General features: G+C 42.9%; 2 protein-coding genes across 9 annotated transcripts in view; both read right to left on the bottom strand.

Annotated features, from left to right (window-relative positions):
• Nucleotides 1-9626: 9626 nt before the first annotated feature.
• On the bottom strand, nt 9627-11011 carry LOC108150426 (phenoloxidase-activating factor 1-like). Its single transcript, XM_017278584.2, has 2 exons — nt 10878-11011; nt 9627-10673 (listed from the first exon to the last, which is right to left on the bottom strand). The coding sequence occupies exons 1-2, from the start codon at nt 10933-10935 to the stop codon at nt 9808-9810; spliced, it is 924 nt and encodes a 307-aa protein (XP_017134073.1). The 5' UTR covers nt 10936-11011; the 3' UTR covers nt 9627-9807.
• Nucleotides 11012-14093: 3082 nt separating this feature from the next.
• The window catches only part of LOC108150457 (transmembrane protein KIAA1109 homolog), a 29761-nt gene continuing 24286 nt past the window's right edge, over nt 14094-19568 (bottom strand). For all 8 annotated transcript variants that reach the window (XM_017278622.2, XM_017278625.2, XM_017278623.2 and 5 more), the window contains 4 exons: nt 15827-19520; nt 15560-15760; nt 15375-15505; nt 14094-15316 (listed from right to left, as the gene is read on the bottom strand). In XM_017278622.2, the coding sequence (XP_017134111.1) occupies nt 14573-15316; nt 15375-15505; nt 15560-15760; nt 15827-19520 (4770 nt within the window). In that variant the 3' untranslated portion in view covers nt 14094-14572. The remainder of the gene's footprint in view (nt 15317-15374; nt 15506-15559; nt 15761-15826; nt 19521-19568) is intronic.

Below are 19568 nucleotides of genomic sequence, written 5' to 3'. Positions count from 1 at the left end.
ACCCATTCGTGCGTCAATGGAAAATTCAAGGATGTGCCATACAGTGCCACTTTTCCAGCTGACATTGCCACATCCTTTGGGGCATCGGCATCCCTCATCAGCGATGTCGCCCAATGCCAAATTACCCGCAGACGACGCGGTTTGCTATTGTTGACAATTTCCTGTCACTGCCGGTTGTTGTTCTTTTATTTCCATGAAATGTGCTGGAGCTTGCTAGAATCTACTCGAGGGCGTGGCTGTTGCTCATTGTTATGCCAAGTTGCCAGCAAAAAGTGCAAAAGAATCTGATAAAGCAAAAAACAATTTTTAAGTCTCTCGCAATTGTCAAAACAACGAGGCCGTTTTCCAAACGGAAGAAAATTTAGCATCTTAATTGATTCCAAATTAAAATCGTTTTAATTTTCTTACTTAGCAAAAACTATTGAAATATTTTGATTAGTTCAATTTAAATTGCCACTCATGCTATTTGACATCCCGTTTATTTCTAACTTTTATAGCATATTGAACAAGAGAATAGCCTACTAATTGAGACACAGACAAGCCCCGAAAAATAGAAAGCAAAATAAAACAATGTCCGAAAAGATCTGAGATAATTTAAGTAAAAGTATTAGAAAAAAAAGAAGATTTGGTTCGTTATAACTTAATTTTACAGTTAACGAACTCTGTTTTCCGTGCGGCAAAAAAGGAAAAAAGCGTGAAAACCTACTCCCTGTTGTCTTGTTGGCTCCACTTTGAGTTCAAATGCTGCATCGCATCCCCTGGGTTCCAAGTCTTTTGACACGTTTAATGGACTGCACCTGCTGTTGTGCCGGGTTGGTCCTTCCCGTGTTTTGACTCCTGTTCCCGAATCCCACTCCTGAAACTCACTTTCCCCCTTGATGCGGTCGCATTGCGGCTCCAATCTGACAGCTCTCGGCTCTGTGGCATCTCGGCGTGCATCTCCATCTGCCATCCATTGCCAGGTAGCCCAACTCCATCACACTTTGATTTGGCATTCCCTTTTGCCTGCCCGGTATTCCTGCCTTTTTTGTCCACTTGGATTTTTAATGGCATTCTCTGCATTCGTCCGGAAACCGGCTAACGAAAAAATCTTGACTGTCTCCTCTTTTGTATATAGTATGTTCCCTAGACTTTGCTGTTCTCTGCGAAAGCAAGCGATTACTTAGCGGTTTCCCACACGGTCGTTAAGCGGCATACAGAGAATGACAAACTAGTTGGGCTAGATTTAAGCGTTTCAAATCATAAAGGTCTTGGTGTTCAATTTTTTTCTTTTTATTGGGAAACTAAATATATTTTATTAAAGCATCATAATCGAACCAATAAAACCCCTTTGAGTTTTTCTTATGCTATTTTAAAAATTAATGTAATTAAATGAATCCTCATATTGCCTTAAGAAGTTCTTAGCTCTTCTCCTAGGGACTTTAAGTCACTGCAATTTTTCTTACCCAAAAATTTAGTAAACTCCATCGATGTAACTGGTTAGTTGGTTCCGCCCCTTCAGACGCATTTAAGGGATCACCTTGTTACCTTTCAACCGAAATGAGAGAAAGAAATCCAAGTGAGCCGGACTAATAATGCCAAACTAGCCTGAAAATGGCAAATGGCCGGGCACATAAAAGCCAAGTGTGTGTTCTTTTTTGCGCGTTTATCCGATTTCCCATTGTATTTCGAGTACACGGCAAATGGGTTACACATAAAATCAAATAAATGAGCGGCAATTCGGTGAAGGACTCCCATTTTTATTTTGAACTCTGCTCAAAGCTCTCTTGCATAATTGTGTGTTGTTATTGTTTGGTGATTTTTATGGTTATTTTAACAATAATAGTCATACGAGGGGGCGTTGGGAGGCGTGTCGATTTCAATTTTATTGAGTTGCAAAGCAGAAGCGACAGAGATGGAAATGACAAAAAAAAATATTAGGTTATCGAGTAGTTGTGTGCAAAACGGAAGACAAAAGGCATAACAAGAGCTTGTAATGTTGCTGCAAAGAAATAACAATAGTAACCATTATATTTTTGACGAGTCGACATTCTAACATCCATTAATTGTAAATTCATAAGATATGTTGAAATAAATATATATTTTGTCTATAAAGAATATAAAAAATATCATATTTAATATAAAAAAGAAAGAAAAGAATATAATAATAATAATAATAATAATAATAATAATAATAATAATAATAATAATAATAATAATAATAATAATAATAATAATAATAATAATAATAATAATAATAATAATAATAATAATAATAATAATAATAATAATAATAATAATAATAATAATAATAATAATAATAATAATAATAAAAACCTACATTTATTTAAAATAAAAATGTAAAAACCTTTAAATTGTAAGCCTCACTTTGGTATGTGTTACATCTTTCAACCAAATACTCATTTCAAACAACCATTTCAACAAAATGGCAGAAAAGTAAATGGAACAAATGCATAACTAAGATTTCCTATTTCAGTTAACAATTTGATAACGGCAACTGGTTTTTCTGTCAGCCGAGCGACAAACGAGCGTTTCTCTAGTTTTTGCATTGTTTGTTTGTGTTCAAGCATTCATGTGACTAAGTGTGTATTACTTACTCTGTACACTGGAAATCAAGTATACGTCACGGTGGTAGATGTATATTTGTAGATATTTGTTTGGAAATAACAAATAAACTTAGGTAGGTGCATTAATGTATCGCATTTTTTGATTTAGTTCCAAAACATTTTACTAAAAACTCATTGCCTTTTACTATTTGTTATGAAAACTGCAAAAAAAAACTGTTTTTCCAAGTGCAGTTTTCATCATCATGCATTCAGGCATAACAAACAATGGGCCAGCAGCAATATGCTGTAGAAAGGCAAGAGGCAGACTGAACTCCGCCATTGCTCGACTTCATCCGAGATGTAATTTTTCTTTGTGATTCGCCTTGTTTTACTTCCTTTTTCTTGAATTTCTGGGCTTTAGTTTTGCCCTGCTCAGTCGGCTGGCAAACGATGACAAAAATCAAAGAACTGAAACGTATTCATTTGGGAAACGGATATTAGCAAGCAATTAGTACACATACTCTTCTGTTTTAGAAACTTCCTGATTACAAACAAGCAAAGGCAATTAACGCTGAAAATTGAGAAAAGACTAAATTAAATGCACTGCCCAGATGGAATTTTATAGAACTCAAAATTAAAATGGTATGGCATAAAAATATCTTGTGATTCAAAAATATTTGAGACAGCGAATTGTTTCCTTACCATAATTATTTAAATAATTAATTAATATTCAATGCATTTTTGCAACTCCAAATGCATCTTTGTAGTTTGATTTAAGGGGACTAGGGCTACTTTAAAAGAAATCCCCCCGCTTGTAGAGTATTAAATGGGGCAATAGGAAAAGGGTACCGATCCTGAACTCGTTAAGTTTAAAATTTGTTGCCTTACACGCAGTTTACTGCTCTTTGCTTTTCCGTGTTTTTCTGTTTTCCACTTCTTCCTTTGTTAAATTTTCCTTACTTTTTTTGGCGTACACACAATTGTCATTTATCACTTTTTATTGATTGCCGTGAATTTATCAATATCCGCTCTTGCCGAGAACAACGACAGGAGTTGCCCGCGGTGAGTGGTTGTAAGGATTCGCCATTTCCCTCTCGTTGGCATATACTCACGTAACAATTTTTAATGCCTTTCAATGGAGTTTTTCTTCGGCTTTTTTTTCTGCTGTTCTCCTCTTATTCAAGGCATGAAATTGATGCGCTCTTTACATGGGAGTCGCGATGCGAGCGGATAATATTTAATGTGATTATTTTGAACATTTTTATTGGTTAAGAGTAAGCCGGATATCGGTCATGATATGAAGAAATGCGGAGTGACGTGAACAGGTGCATTTATTATCCACGAGTGGGGCAAGAAAACTCACCTCGGTTATTTATGAATGAAAAGGAAACGCCAATGTCAGGGGAAAGTGCTAAAAAATGTTTGCTCACAATGAATTGGCCATGAATGATAGCTAAAATTGGAAGTGCGTTAAAAGGACCTTGAACTATGTAAAGTATATGTAAAATGTAATGCGAATTAAGAAATGTAAATCGAATTGTGTACTTTAATTAAAATATAAATTACATTTAGAGCCCCCTGTTGACTAAATGACTTAAAACTGAGCGCATTAACGAGTTCAACAATCGCCGCTTACAACTGATTTGGGTGGTCGAGCGCATTATCGTAATGCCGATTAGCATTATGTTGCCGCACATAAGCTTTTCTCCTTTTTCACGGGGAAGGGGAATGAAGCTCGTAAAAAACCCCAACCTCATATCAACAATGCTCGTTTACCCCTTAACCAAATTGGAATGTGCCAAGCCGAACCCTTTGTCCACAATGGCAGCTTAAGTCAGACGAAATCCTAAGGACTTTGCGCTAAGACCCGACTCGCATGCAATTTGGCCAAATGTATTACATTCAATTTGAATACTAAGCCGCTTACCAACACTAAAAGTTTGATGTGCGCACAATAAACAGGATTTTTGGTTACAATTAGCATGTAAGCTCGGCCAAAATGGTTGGCAAAATGGCTCGCCAATGGCGGATGGAAAAAGGTCAACTCGAGGTTGACTTGGGCACTGACTTTGCCCAAACCAGCGCAATTAACACAAAGGGAACTTCGAGTGTATATCTGAATGTATATACATATACATTTGCGGGTAGATCCTTTGAGTGCAAGGAGGCGGAAAGAGCGGCGAAAAGAAACGGATACTTATTTAAAATTTATGTAGCGTAATTACAAGCGATTTAACCCGTTGCCAAAGGGCCACAGAAACGGAACCTTTCTTCTTTTTTTCCCTTTTTTTCTCCAGTTCTTGTAGCCTTGCATCAAATTAAAAATGTGAAAATAAAAAAAAAATAAAATAGAAAAAACCCGCTGTTGGGTGGTGGCGTTAGTGTGTAGGGGACAATTGCGGTCGGTGAGTGGAAGAACTTGTGCATAATCTTTATCGAAAACAATCTCATACGCTGGAGTGGTATAACCTTTTGGTGGGCACCTTTAATTAGTCGAATGAATTCCCCGGGGGGCAGCATAATGATGCGGATAAAACAGCTGGAGTTTTTGTTTTGGAAGGAGCGAAAAGGGTGCATACGGATTATCAGATGTAATAGTTTGTTGATCTACTGAGTTTTTCTATTTAATTTTTAAACCATTTTTAGGATGGCTTAAATACAAATACAATCCAAAGTATTTTATTATTGGGATTTAGGTAAAGAAAATCAACAAATTTGATTAGAGATGTGTTTTATTATTTCAGTAAATATTTTACTGCGATTTTTATTTCCACTGTGGGCTTGTTGTACATATATACTGTGATGGGTTAGATTTATGGCACTGGAAGCTCTTTAATTACACCTTGCGGCTTGTGTTAAGCTAAATCTGGGCAGTTCTCTGCTCTCCATTTGCCGGTGGATCTGCCTGCTTTGTGTATAATTTAATTAGTGACACCCACGCAGTCTGCGTAGAGCCACAGTTGGAGCGGTGTGTCTTTGGCCTAATGATTTTCATGTCTCGGCATACTAATTTTCCTCCAGGTCGCTCGGCTCCACCTCTTTCCCAACCGCGACTGCTGGTGGTCCTGGGCTAAGTTATGGCGGCTCATTACACCGTCGGCATAAAGAAATTACTCACCATTTGATGCTCGAATTTATTGCGTGAGGTTGTCAAGGGAGTGGCCTCCGCAAAAAACGGGGGAGGGGGAGATAACGAAATTCAAATCGAATGCTGATTAATGCGTCATGCAAATTGAAACTGAAGTGATATCGTCTTTCACGGCCAGAGAGGCTTGTTAATGCGCCCTGTCAAATGGTTGACAATTTGCCACATTTCGCCCCAATTCCAGTGGGTGGCAAATTATACAGACGAATCTGTTGCAAGTGAATGGGTGAAGCCGTGATTTTCCAGCATCCTATTTCTCACAGCCAATGTGTGTGGTTAACACCGTTTCAAATCAAGCTCTATAAAGACAGACACGTTTTATTTGTCTAAAAGAGATTTACTATTAAAATATTTATTAGGAAAGAAAATAAATTTACTAATAATAATATATTTAATTATATCCCTAACAAATGAATTAGTTTTCATAACTAAGAAAATGCTTAGTATTCTAGCTAACAAAGATGACCCAAAATAACCTAAATGTTTTCGCACAAAAACTTGATATATAAAATGTTTGTTTAAAGAATAGTTTTCAGATATTAAAATTAAATAATATAAAATTCAACTTCTCAAAGAAAAGTTTAAATATTTGTTAACTATTTGCACAAAAAAAATAAATATAATTAATAACCAATAATTATTTTAATGAAATAGTCATATAAATCATTCACTAAAACAAATGACCAAAGAACCATTAACGTTTTTCCCCCAACACTTTTCTATTTAATCAGCTCCGTAATTATGCTATGAAACTCTTAAATGTTGATTAGCGCCTTTACTTGGGTCACTCAATTCGTGATAAGATAGTCGGCCCGGGCATTAATACTTTTGATTTAATAATTACGCATCGCATAAATTAATCTGCGAGAGGTCGCGCCCGGACATAAACAACGCGGTAAGCCGGAGGATCCTAAGGATCCGAAGGATATCCCAATCCTTGGACCCCGGCCATGAATAAATTCGTGGGGCCGCGCACAGTTCGCCTTCGGTTATCAGTCAAGTCGAGTCGTAAAAGCCGCAGAGCACAGCCTCAAACTCCCGAGACCAGAAAGCTTGTAATCTTAATTATATATTACAAAGTGTTGGGGTTTTCGGGTGGATGCGGTGGTGGAGGCGGAGGCGGCTCAGTCTCGCCCTTTTTGTCGTGAAAAATAAGCAGGAAATGAATGAATTTTTCAGTGACATAATCCCGAAATGTGCCAATGTGTTGCCACACCCACACCCACCTCCGCACCCGCCCCCTTTCAAACCGCAATCCAGCAAACCATCTTAGAACCTAAAGACGCACCACCGCCCCCCCCTCGCAACCCACTTGGCAGCCTCAACCCCCATTCCTAGCACTTGTCATAAAATATTGTCTGGTTGGGAAAAGAAAAACTTTTTCAATGCCCTGCCCCAAGAAGACAAAACGTAACCACACTGAAAAAATAACCGAAAGGTTTCTGAATCATGCAATTTTGTTAGCAACTTTTTATGCTTAATATAAAAAAGGAAATAAAAATATATTAAAATTATCCTTCTTAAGCTAAGCTCCAAAATAATATACACATTTTAATACGTTAAATTCATGCTCGATTTTTAGATCTTTTATATATTACTGTGAGATATTTATATGATTTTCTCATTTATTTGCAATTTGTATTGATTTGTATGTCTTATATTTAATGTGAATTTAACAGAGTTTTGAAAAATTCTATGGATTTTTGAAATATTCACCCTATAATTAATTTTACCAAACACACATTAGTCACCAAAATATTATAAACAGATAAATTGTTATTGAAATAAATTTCAACAATATTTTTCTAAGTGCAACCCCCCTCTAAACCACCCGCTGCGTAGCAACCCCACCCACTAAATCACCCCCTCTTCTAGTGCCAGACATTGAAGTGTATAAGAATAAGTGTTGGGATTAGGCGCTTGACTTGAAAATTTTATAAAACAAAATTTTTGCATAAGCTCTGCTGGGGCTGCCTCCCAAAAAAAACAAGGGAAGGGTGGTTTTGTTGGTTAGCAGAGTTAAGCGCGTTAGCTGTTCAAGGATTTAATGGAAAATCGCGTTGGCGTTCGCCCGCTGAGGAAAAAGCAGAGTGCAGCCACTTGGGATGAAGTGGAAAAGTGGGCGAAGGGCGGAGCAGGAAAAGCGGATGAAAATGGGAACTGGCAACGGGGTAAATCACGCATTTAATTCCGAAACATTTAACCGTTTATTTTTTGCCAGCTCTTATCTAATATTTTACAAACCATTTATATGATGATTAGCGTAAAGTGTTTTTGGTAAAAGGAGTCGGGACGGGAAAATGATCAAAAAATTGGACCAGACTTAGGAAAAATGTACTGCTTAAGAAGTCGAAAGCAGTTATATAAAATGTATATAAAAAGTAATAAATTAGTTTATTGGCTCCCACGTTGGAAAATAATAAATAATCCTGTATAAAAGTAAAAATATTTTCCATTGAGCGCATTTATGCAATGATATTCATAAATAAATGCATAACTTTCTTTTCTTTCGTCAGTTGGGGAGCATAATAAATAATTGCACACTTTTTTCGCCGGCAGAAAGCGGATGTAACGCCCCGGACCATGGAAATTAAGTGAAAAATTACAAGGCAACAAATAATTATACACTTTGCCCCTGCACTTGAGGCTGCCACACACTGCGGCTGGATGGGTGTATGGCGGTGGGTGTATGGCGGTGTATGGTGGGTGGTGGGTGGTCTAGAAGTGGACTGGGCGCGGAGGTCACACAATGGCATTTGTGCTTGCATAATTATGAAATTACTCTGCCACAGTCAAGTGGCGAAATTCTTGTGTGTGCACTTCCTCACCCAGTTCCACTTCTCCAGGGATTCTCCTTTCATTTCTTGGCCTTCTTTTGTGCCATTTTGCGTACAAAAAAAATTCAGTAAAAATTATAGTATATTAAGTTTGTAATATTTTGTTTTAGAGGTCAGCTAATATTTGGCAAATTATTAAGACAAAATTTTATTATAATTGTTTTAATCATTTAAGAGATCTTGAATATGTAATTACAAGTTCTTAACTTCAACAATTACAAAAATTCTTAATAAGGATTTACTTTTAAGGTAAATGAAGTAAATGGATCCGTTTATGAAGGGTATACGCCTCTTAAAATGGAAGGAAGGCATGTCATTCTTCATGAGAGTTTTGTATGATCTTTCTTAAAAGTTAACCCTACCCCAAAACTCTTTAGAATCCATCTCTTGCTTAGATTCTTTTCCAACTTTTCCTTTCCATGGTTAATGCTCACTTTTAATTCCCCACTCCGTTTGCCACCGCTCATTAGTCTTACAAACTATGCACATGCGAACCTTCGCCATTGTCCTGCGATTCCGCACTCCTCATCCTGCTGGAAACTCCTGCGCCTGCTCCTGCTCCCATCGTGATCACCCTGAATGGACGGCACATCCTGTTGCCAGGACGCAGACAAGGGCGACTGCGACGGTATTCAAGGACTGCTACGCTATGGAAAAATCCCTTTTTATGAATGAGTCGCGGTGCCATTTGCATATTAACGGCTTGTAGCCCTAATATGTGCACACTCCTGACCCTTGGTCCCCGACCTGCCACGCCCTCCCTTCTCTCCACTGTATTTGCATAATAATTTAATGGTCGGCTGCAGTGGAATAGAAATGGGAAGGGCCAACACCAGAGTAAAAGCCATTGTTGCCGGCCAAGTAGGAGGCCATTAACGGAAGTAAAAGCCTCCGACCAGACAGCGAAATTATATCTACCGTTTTGGTCCTCTCTCTGGCGTTTCTTAGCTTACAAAATATTTAAAAATGGATAAAGGTCTTAATTTAATATTATATCTCAATATCACTGGTTTTATTTTCTTTTTATAAAATGTAATATTAATGGTGAAATAAAAACAGTACTTGAATACTCCCTTTAGATGGGTAAACATAAGTTAATTGCAAAGACACATGAGACATCAATTTATTTTAGAATTAATTATGCAAAATAAAATTATGCGATTTGGTTTTTCCAATGGCATTAACAATAGTTACTCAAAAGCTCAAGTTGATATAATGGTAATCGATGTGTGCTTGAGTATATTAGAAGCTTTTCAATAATCTCGACTCAATCAAGAGTTCACTCAGTGGTTAGATTTGAGTGCATGTTTTTCAAAATCCACTTCCTGAATGGCGCTATGCGTAAAACTGCGAATGTATCGCGATCCGCGTCGGGCAGTGAAATGATACCGCTTGAAATTCCGATGAGGTAAAAGTTTTTAGGTTTTCCGTCCACCACCTCGATGCCCATAAGCGGTGATCCGGGATAAAAGTTGTCGTGCTTGTCCCGCACAGCACACAGATTATTCTCGGACAGCTGGACAGGGATCATTTTTTTTGAGGTGCAGTACTGAAAACTGGCCGTGTGCACCGCCACCTTTTGCCGCCAGTCGTCGTCCTCCCTCACCCGCCATCCAGTCGATGCCGGAATCTTGAATCCCGCCATTTCTAGTCGCTGTCCGACTTGGTTGCACTCATCGCCATCAGCAGGTGGCAGGCAGATGGGCTGCAAGTAGTCCGTGAGTTCCACGCTCCGCACAAGCTTGGCTAGGGCGATGTCGTACTGAAGGAAGCCCGGACTCGGATGTCTCCGGTGTCGCGGATGGACCACCAGCTCCTCGATGTCCACTTGATGCGTAGGCGGCACGCAGAACCCACCTCGATTCGGACGACAAACACCCAGATGAACGGGATTGTAGACTCGCCAGACCCCGAGCTCCATAAACGTGGGTACGCCCGCATCCCCATCCATTGCACAATGGGCGGGAAGAATCGCATAACGCTGGCTGACCAGTACCGAAAGGCATTTAAACTCCGCCTTGGAATTTCTCGATTCACCGTGCCCAACGCGACCAATCCAGGTGTACTCGTCCGCTTCGGTCACCTTTTTGCCATTGTAGAGGTCGCTTTCCCGCACCATTCCACACTCATCTTGCCCGCGAATTGCTATAAAAATAATGCACTTTAACTTAATTCAGTTGTAAAGAGATGATGGAAATAGCTTTGCTTTGTTTGTAACAATGTGCTACATTTGTTGATCTTTTGGATTCGGAAAATACTGTTCGAGATTTGATAAAGCCCGCTTTTGTTTCAAAAACTTTAACGAATTGAATAAACACTTATGTTCAAGTCACTAAACTTTTAACTTACGCGATAATATGTTAAATAATGCCAAGAATAAAATATATACTTGACTGCCGCCAAACATATTGCTGCAAGTTTTAATCTAAAGTGAATCTCAATCGGTCTATTGAACAGGTTTATGTGGGTTATCAAAGCTTTTACTCAGAAACTTTGTTGTGCTGAGAAGCTGCATACTGAGATTAAACTGCGTTTTGAGCTGAAAGTATTCTGGTGTAGCAAAAACTTTTGAAACACCTAGAAAATAAAAGTGATTATGAGGGTATTTTAAAAGTTTTCAAAAGCATTTAAAGTAAATGCAATTTATTGACGATGGTTTAAAGATACTCAAATAGTAACACAGATCAAATAGCCAAAAAAAATCGCATAAATAGAATGGAAACTATATACCTTGATTGATTATTATAAAATATAGACCAAAACAGCGATTTTGTCTACCGAATAGAGTTATTTTTGTTTGAAATTATTGCAATTTAATCTAGTTGCGACCCATTCCGGGCCCTCATTCCCAATTGGTCGACCCCAGAACATCATTAAATTTGACACTGTCCCCGTTCCGCCCACAGGCTTCTCTTTTTCCATTTCCCATTTTATTTTATTTATTTTCCCATGGACATGGAGTGCGCATAATTGTGCTAAGAGGAATTGCCGCGAGGACAACAATGGAGGATGGGGAGGAATCTGGGGACACTGGCCACAAAAGTGGCGCATCAAGTGACCAACATTTACATAATTATTAGAAACAGTTAAATGTCCACAAATTGTACACTGGCCGGCTCACGGGGGAGTCATTACTTACATTACTTACATTTCTAACTGAGGGGCGCGGATGTGTATGCGGATGCGGATGCCCACGCTATCTGGCAGCCAAATATCTTGGCCGTAATTTAGAGACTCCCAGGACGAGCCTCTCATCCTGTTCCTGTTGACGTGCGTGCCTTTGACTATTTAAAATTGTGCGCTTCTCAGCAGGACGAGGGGTGAAAGGAATGGGGGTGAAATAAAATAAAATGTAATTTTTATTAGGCTTGGTGGTTTTTATTGTCTGCTTTATCGTTCTCACAAGTCCTTGTCTCTGCCGCTTGTCTTGTCTGATATTTGTCTATGGCATGTCCTGGTCATGCCACAAGTCGCACACCCATACACCCAAATACCCAAACACACACACACACACACAGATAAATGGACTTGGCCACAGGACATGCCCTCTCCTTGGCCCTTTGGAGATTTTTGGTTTTGTTTCTTGTCTTCTATTTTTTTATGACTTTTTTATTGACTTGATTATTATGATGTTGTTTGTTGTTTGTTGTTCTCGGCCAGCCAAAAGTTTTCTTAGGCCCCAGAGCAGAGGAAATTAAAAAATAATTTAGAGCCCGGGGTTCAAGGGTTGTGCGGCATCAATTGTGGAGCACAGCCTGTGCTTGATTGCCTTCGACTGGTCTTATAAATAACACAGGGGTGTTTGGCCCTCGGGAATAAAATAAATTAAATCATTGTGATGCCCTGTAATGTCTCTCTAGTTATTTTAATTCCTTCTCATTCGTTTGATAATAAGTGGCACAGCTTTAAAACCACCTTGTTCCCTTTTTGTAATAAATATTTGTATAAGCCTTACTTTTAAAATGTCTAAATGTAAGTATGTGTTTTGATTTCTAAATTGCAATCTACCAATATATCCTTCGCTACCCATTGTCTGATTTTTTTTGCCATCGAAAACATAGGCATATCGTATGTGTAAGTACTTGAATATACTATATAGCCAACTGCGAGTGTTTTTTTTTTAAGGGCTCCTCTCATATTTCACAGGAATGCCAACGAAATCAGATGAAGGTAAAAAATATGCGATGAGTGTAAATCGAACCTGTGCACACTCAATAAATTGCCAAATAAGAAATAAACAAGAAACAAAAACAGAAGAGAAATTTGAAATTTTGCCAATTAATTGAAAAAAGTGTCCAAGACACCTTGACAACATGGTTCGAGAATTTATGGAGCAGATGCCAAATGAAATACTAGAAGGAAATTCCATGAGTAACTTTTCCCAAGCGTTTTTCGGTGGAAAACTAATAACGAAATGGCTATCGAATGACCAGATAAGATAAGTCCACTGGGTTGTACTGAAATCTACTTGATGCACTGGGGCTCTTAAAGTTACTGTCGTCTTAAAATCGCTTTTGAGAAAGCCATTTAGCTGCTGGCGGTTCAAATAAAGTGCCACCAAAACGTCAAGGGCGACGGAAGCCCACAAAAAAAAAATGGAAAGAAAATCAAAACAAGATGAACCCAAGCGCACAAAGACCAAAAACCAAGAACCAAAAACCGAGGGGACGCCAAGAAAAGAAACCACAAAGGAAGAGCAAGTCTCATAATTAAAAATTAAGCCATTCGCCTATTAGTTTTAACCCTCATTAACTTTAGATAAACTAATCTCCAAAGTAAACCACTCGCATTCAAAGCCCAAGTTAAACTGACACGACCCTTGCCAAAAGGGGGAATCCCCACACCACCCCCTCCCCACCCACTTTTCCGCCCACCCCATCAGGGTTTCAGTTCTTTTTTTTTATTCCGCGCGCGCCTACAGTGCGTGAAAAGCTCATCAACTTGGGGGCAACTGGTTCCTCAGACACACAACGAAATGATGTAGAAACTGAGTAGAAAAAAACCCGAACCTAATATGCTAAAAAAAAAGAGTAGAGGATGGAACCCATCGAGAGCAGCCAGAGAAAGGCAAGATAATTAAAAACGCAACCTTGATGGAAAATGAAATGTTTACAAAGACACTGCCTCAGTCCCGTCTCCACCCCCCAAAAAAGTGAAAGAAAGCGGTGAAAGGCGCCAAGAAAGTCGAGGAAAACATTTGCACTGCTCAGCCAGCGGGACAAAACGAGAACCTAAACGGATACTCGCTGCGGATGCAAAGTTTACTCGGGCAAAACGAAAAAACAAAACAAACAAAACAAACAAAAAATTGAAAATGGCAAGTAGGAGGCCTAGGAAAGTCAAAGGGCCTCAAGACAGGGCCAGCAGAGCGCGGAGGAGCGCCCAAAGTCAGGCCGAAATTAACCGGAACGTTTTCTTATTCAGTAAAAGAGAAATGAGGAACCCAAGAATAGTCGCAGCTTTATCCCCAATCACAAAGGATCAAGGACATTGAATAACTAAAACTTTGATTAACTTTTGCCTAAATTATAATACATTCGAGAAATAAATAAGAAAATTTGTTACTTTGGTAATTTTGGAAAGTTTATTTACTTTACTAATCGATAGACTTACACAGTTTTTTTGTTGTATATAATCATGTATATTCAATTAGAGCTACTTATAGTTTAAACACAATTGCTTTGCTCATTGTTGCATAGTAAATTCTAGAATAACAAAACCAGTTAATGATAGTTACAAAGCGCCAAAATTGAGCAAATTACACGAAGCACTTGACTTTACACCTATAAAAAATGAGAATTCACACACACACAGATACGCTTAAAAAGTATGGGAACGAGAGCAAACCATTTACATTGTATATGAAGCTGCCTTATTGGCCAAATAATACCGCGAGTTTCAACTTTAAAGCATTAGTGGTCAACCAGGGTGTTAAATAATAATAAAAAACTTTACACGGGTGAAAAATCTATACATCGCTACTTAAACTAAACCGAACGACTTTGGGTAAATTGTCAATTGTCATATATGCTTCTCTGCCATGGCTAATTCGTTGGTGGTCGATGGTTCTGCTGTTGCTGTTGTTGTTGTTGCTGCTTGCCACTTCCGGTGGCTCCACCATCCCGCTCCACTTTGTTCTCGCGCACCATCAGCAGCAGTTGCAGCATCATGAGGGCCTGCACCTTGTCCAGCGGATCCATAAATCCGCGCTGCAACCACTTGGGTATGGTGGTGCGGGCATGGCTAAAGCCCAGCTTGTTAAGGATATAGTCGACGCCATATGGCTCAATGGACTTGCCCGCCCACGAGAGCAGTCGCACTGTGGGCTCCAAGTGCCACGTTTGGCACTCAAAGTGCCGCCAGTCGCGCACAAACGATTCGAGATCGAAGCTGGACGTAGAGTTCTCCTGTTTGATGCCATCGGTGGCATCGCTGGCTGCGCTGGCTGTTGATGCGCCACCAGCTGTCGCTCCGGGCGACAAGGTTGTGGATGATGATGATGATGTGGTGGCGGTGGTGGCGGTCGAAGTCGTCGTCGTCGTCGTCGTCGCCATGTTCGTTGTCGCCGCTCCCGACACGTGGGCGTTGGGAGCATTCGCTAGGCTCGTGTGGCTGCCCTGCAGCGGATCCAGACTGCTCTTGCTGGCGCTCATCTGCTTGCCCTGGGCAGTGAGGTTCGTATTGGAGGCGCCCTTCTTCTCCTTGAGTATCTCGTCGGTCAAGTATGGCTTCAGGTTGGCCTTCTGCGAGAGATTCGGTGAAGCGGCCCGCGCCGACTGAGCTCCAATCTGGAGGGTGACATGAATATATGACTTAAAATTCAAACAAAAATCATCCACAACTTACCACCTTCTCCTTTTCCGTCACATAGGAGGTGATGAGATCGTGCAGGAAGAAGAAGGCGTCCGCATCAACGGTCACAAAGATGTGGTCATCGAACTCCGTGATGAAGCTGCACAAAACTTCTGGCTTGTTTTCTGCAAGTTAACATAAATAAATTAAAAAGCTTTAAAATAGTTTATAGTATTTACCAGTTGGCTCTGGTGTGGTTGGTCCCTGTTTGTGCTCAGTCTTGAAATGCAGCTGGAGGCTGGGCAGGGCAAAGATGACCTCCCGGTTGTGGTTGTGCTCCTGCGCCTTGGCCGCACTGCTGCTGCCGGAGGCCCGCGTTCGCTCTATGGAATTGGAGGCGATCTCCCGCTCGCACTCCAGCATGGGGAAGCGATCCACAGCTGAAAAATATGGTAAAAGATCGAGTTAATTTAACAGATTCCATATAGAACCAGTTGTTAACCCACCATCAATCTCGCTGTTGGCGAACGCGTAGTGGAACCACTCATTGAGCGTCTTGAACTGCGGCGGAAAGATGATGTTCCTGGTGATGCGGCTCACGATGGCCATCGAGTGGTTCTGCTGCTGCTGCACCTCCGTCGTCTGTCCCAAAGAGGAGGTGAGTGTCTGGGTGACCAGCACTTCGTCCTCGCTCTGTCGCGCCTCCGTGGCAAAGTTGATGGACGGGGATCTCAGGCTAAACAACGCCCACGACTTGGACTTGAAGTTGATGCCATGGAAGCAGGCCAGCGAGATGTTCTGCCCTCGGAGCTCGACGGTGCCGCCCAGCACATTGCCATGGCGTGGCAGACGGGTCACCAGTGAGGGCACCACCAGACCCACGGCCTGAGCCAATGGCTTCTGCCAGTGACGATGGTGCCGTGCGTCCGTGTTCTCGCCAATCAAACCGTGAATTTGAACAGGAGCCATGAGCTCTCCATTCGCCGGCTTCTTCTTTAGTTGCTGACGCCTCTTGATGCTGGCCGTACGATCTTGGAGGCGTGGTTCCAGGCTCGAGAACACCCTCTTCGATGACTTGAACTGCTGCGTAAAGAACTCCTCCAGTTTGAAGTACATCTTGAGCAGATCTGCTGTCGTTGACTTGCTAATCATGATCTGCAGTTGGTCCCAACTGAGATCGCCATGGATAAAGATCAGCGCTCGTGGTTGATCCTTGCCATGTGAGGGAGCTGCTGCCGCCTGCGAGGCAGTGCGCCACTCGTCCTTCATGGCGGCCGAGAAGCTGCTGATCCGCGTCATCAGCACCGAAGTGCCCATGTAGTCCAGTCTCAATTCCAGCGCCATAAAACTCAGACCCAAGGTGTGGTAGGGTTCCATGCCAGCCTCCTCCTTAATGTGGAATCGCTTGTTGATCTTGTTCACCTCGAAACTGCCACCCACTATGCCACCCTTGGCGTCCAGCGCTGATCCGCCCAGATAGATGCCGGCATACATGTTCTTGTAGCCAGTGCTGCCGATGGAGAGGCGTCCGTCCGACTGGAAGTCCTTCGTGAGCCACACCACATTGCCGCACACATTGCCAATGTTCATCTGGACATTCAGCTTGGTGAAATTGACTGCAAATATCACGAGAGTTTCCCAGGCAGTGATTTGGTTCTTCTCCGATGGCGGTGTTCCCGACGACTCAGCGCTGGAAGACTTGCCCAGGTTCTTCAGTTTTCTCACAGCTCCAAAGTGACCCAGTTGCTGCTGCTGCTGTTGCTGCTGTTGCGTCTGCTGCGGGTCAAAATCCAGGCGCATTTTATCCTTGGCCCTGCTGGCATCACCATCAGTGGGCGTTGGAGTAGCAGGTGGACAGCCAGTAGGTGTTTCTGATCCATTTCCCTGCTGCTGCTGGTGCTGCTGCTGCTGTTGCTGTTGCTGCTGTTGCACGCTGAGATCGCCCAGGAAGAGCCTCCGCACGATCCTCCGGCGGTACCAAGCCTTGGGGAAGGCCAGGATCTCCGTCAATCGGCGCATGTCGTACTTGAAACTGGCACTACCAATGTCCACAATGGTAGAGAATCGAATTACGGCGCGTGACTGATCGAGGGATCTCTTGGAGTTGGGCGACGGTTCGATGTAGACCTTTCTGCAGCGCGTAATGTGGAACTTGACAAACTCAACGTTGATGCTCAGCGAATCCTTCCGCTCACTGTCGCTCAGCGGGGAGAACTGCGTCTCCTTGGAGGTCTTCTTGCCGCCATACGGATGGAAGATGAACACATTGAAGTCGGCCAGGCAACCAGTGACACTCAGCCCACCGGTGGGCAGCTGCTGCTCGGGATGGGCATGATTTCCCGCCTGTGCCGAGTTCTCCTCGTCGCTGCTCCGCTTCGAACTGAACACAATGTCCAGACTGGGCAACTGCAGCATGCATTCCACCCTCGAGACTGGCAGACAACTGAATCTGAAGGTAGAGGGCTGCATGTGGAAGTAAACGATAACATCGACGGGAAAAGAGGCATAAGTCACATAGTTGGCAGGCAGTATGTCCAGATTAACGGCTGCATTGTGGGAGGGTGTGGGCGGAACACTGCTGGTTTGTCGGGCGGGAATGGGCTCCAGAGTCTGCTCCAGGAATTCCAGAATATGCGGTGATATGATCGTTTCCTCCGGGATACTTTGCAGGGTCATCCAGGCGCAGAGCGTGGCTCGCTTGCTGCCCAAACGGCGACCGTGTGGCACCTGGTCGCCAGTCAATTGCTCCGCCAGTGTTTTCGATTGGTAGTGAAGCTTCACATCTAGACCTGGTATGTGGAAGATGGTGAGATCGGCCAGCAGAGCGTTGGCATTGTAGCGCAGCTTGCTCTTGTCCCTTTGCCGCCTGGACGGAGTGGGACTGCCCCAATCGTTGCCAATGCTCCGTTCCCGCTTATGGGACTTCACACTCGAGGCCGGAACTCCGCCGGCAGCTGCTCCTGATCCACCAGCATAGCCCTGAGCTCGCTCCTCGCCAGTGTCCTTGGTGTGCAGCACGCATTTGCCAGAGTTCACCAGCACCTTGATGTCCAGCTCAAAGTCGATGTTCGGTTCCGGTTGTTTTTGACCATGACCATGCTTGCGTCGCATCTCCACGGAGGTGCCATCCACATCCATCTCGCTGGGCGTGATGTCACCCCTCCAATCGAGCTCATTGTCCGCCGTCTCCGTGTCGGTGTCCGCATTGGGTAGCGAAGTCTGGCGCATTGCCTCCGTGAAGGTCACTCTTCCCAGAGCATTAATCCCTCCTCCGATGACAGCTCCTCCGACAGTGTGTTTTAGGGAGGCACTGCGCGAGTGACAGGATGCGGGTGTGCTCTGCAGACTGGATATCTCATCGTTGGAGGCAATGGTGTCCAGCCTCCTGCCGGCATAGCTGCCGTTGTCCAAGGTTTGGGGAACACCTACACCCGTCACCGAAGATCCCGCTCCAATGTACGAATGCGAACGACCGTAGTTCTTCAGGGATCTCCTCAGCGACGGCCTCTTCCACTTCTGGATCATGTCTCGGCGGAAGTACTTGTAGCAGATGGCTTGCAGCTCTTGCAGTCGCCTCTCCTCGTGGGCCACCGTGTTATGGGATGCCCCCAGGGTGCGCAGATCGTTGATGATCTTCAGCTGCTCGGCCATCTCCTTCTCCATCATGAACGAACGCTGCTTGGAATCGATGGTGGGATCGAACACGAACGCTGGCAAGTTGTCAAAGTCGCCTCTCCTCCGCACAAACGTATCCCTGCAGCTCTGATCGCCTTCATCGCTGTCGGGCGATTCCATTTGGGTGTCATCCTCCTCGAAGCCGGTGAGCATGGTGAGCGTGTGTCCCAGCGAACTCAGCTGCTTGCCAATATTCACATCCAAATGGATGTCCACACCCTCCATTTGCCACTTCACATTCAGCAGCCACTTGGCGTTCTCCCCCTTCTTGGCGGCCGTGGTGCGGGAACAGACCTCGAAGGTTCCCTCCGACACCACGCACACGTTCATGATGGGCTCCGCACCGTTGGGCTTCCAGTCATCCAGATTGGTCTCAAAGTCGTCGGCAAAACGCAGGCACAGGCCCTGAAACTTGCCCTTGGACACCAAAGCACCCGAGTTGCAGGCCGAGATGATTGTATTCTCCAGAGTGATGACAACGGCACCCTTGGCATCAAAGTCCTGATATGAACGGGAACCAAATGTCTGTAAAATGGATTGATGCTTAGATCGTATTCTAATCACAAGTCCACA

This window comes from Drosophila elegans, unplaced genomic scaffold, assembly GCF_018152505.1.
Source record: "Drosophila elegans isolate 14027-0461.03 unplaced genomic scaffold, ASM1815250v1 contig_814, whole genome shotgun sequence".
In the NCBI taxonomy this organism is placed as follows: Eukaryota; Metazoa; Arthropoda; class Insecta; order Diptera; family Drosophilidae; genus Drosophila; species Drosophila elegans.
This window is presented reverse-complemented; position numbering and strand designations above follow the sequence as displayed.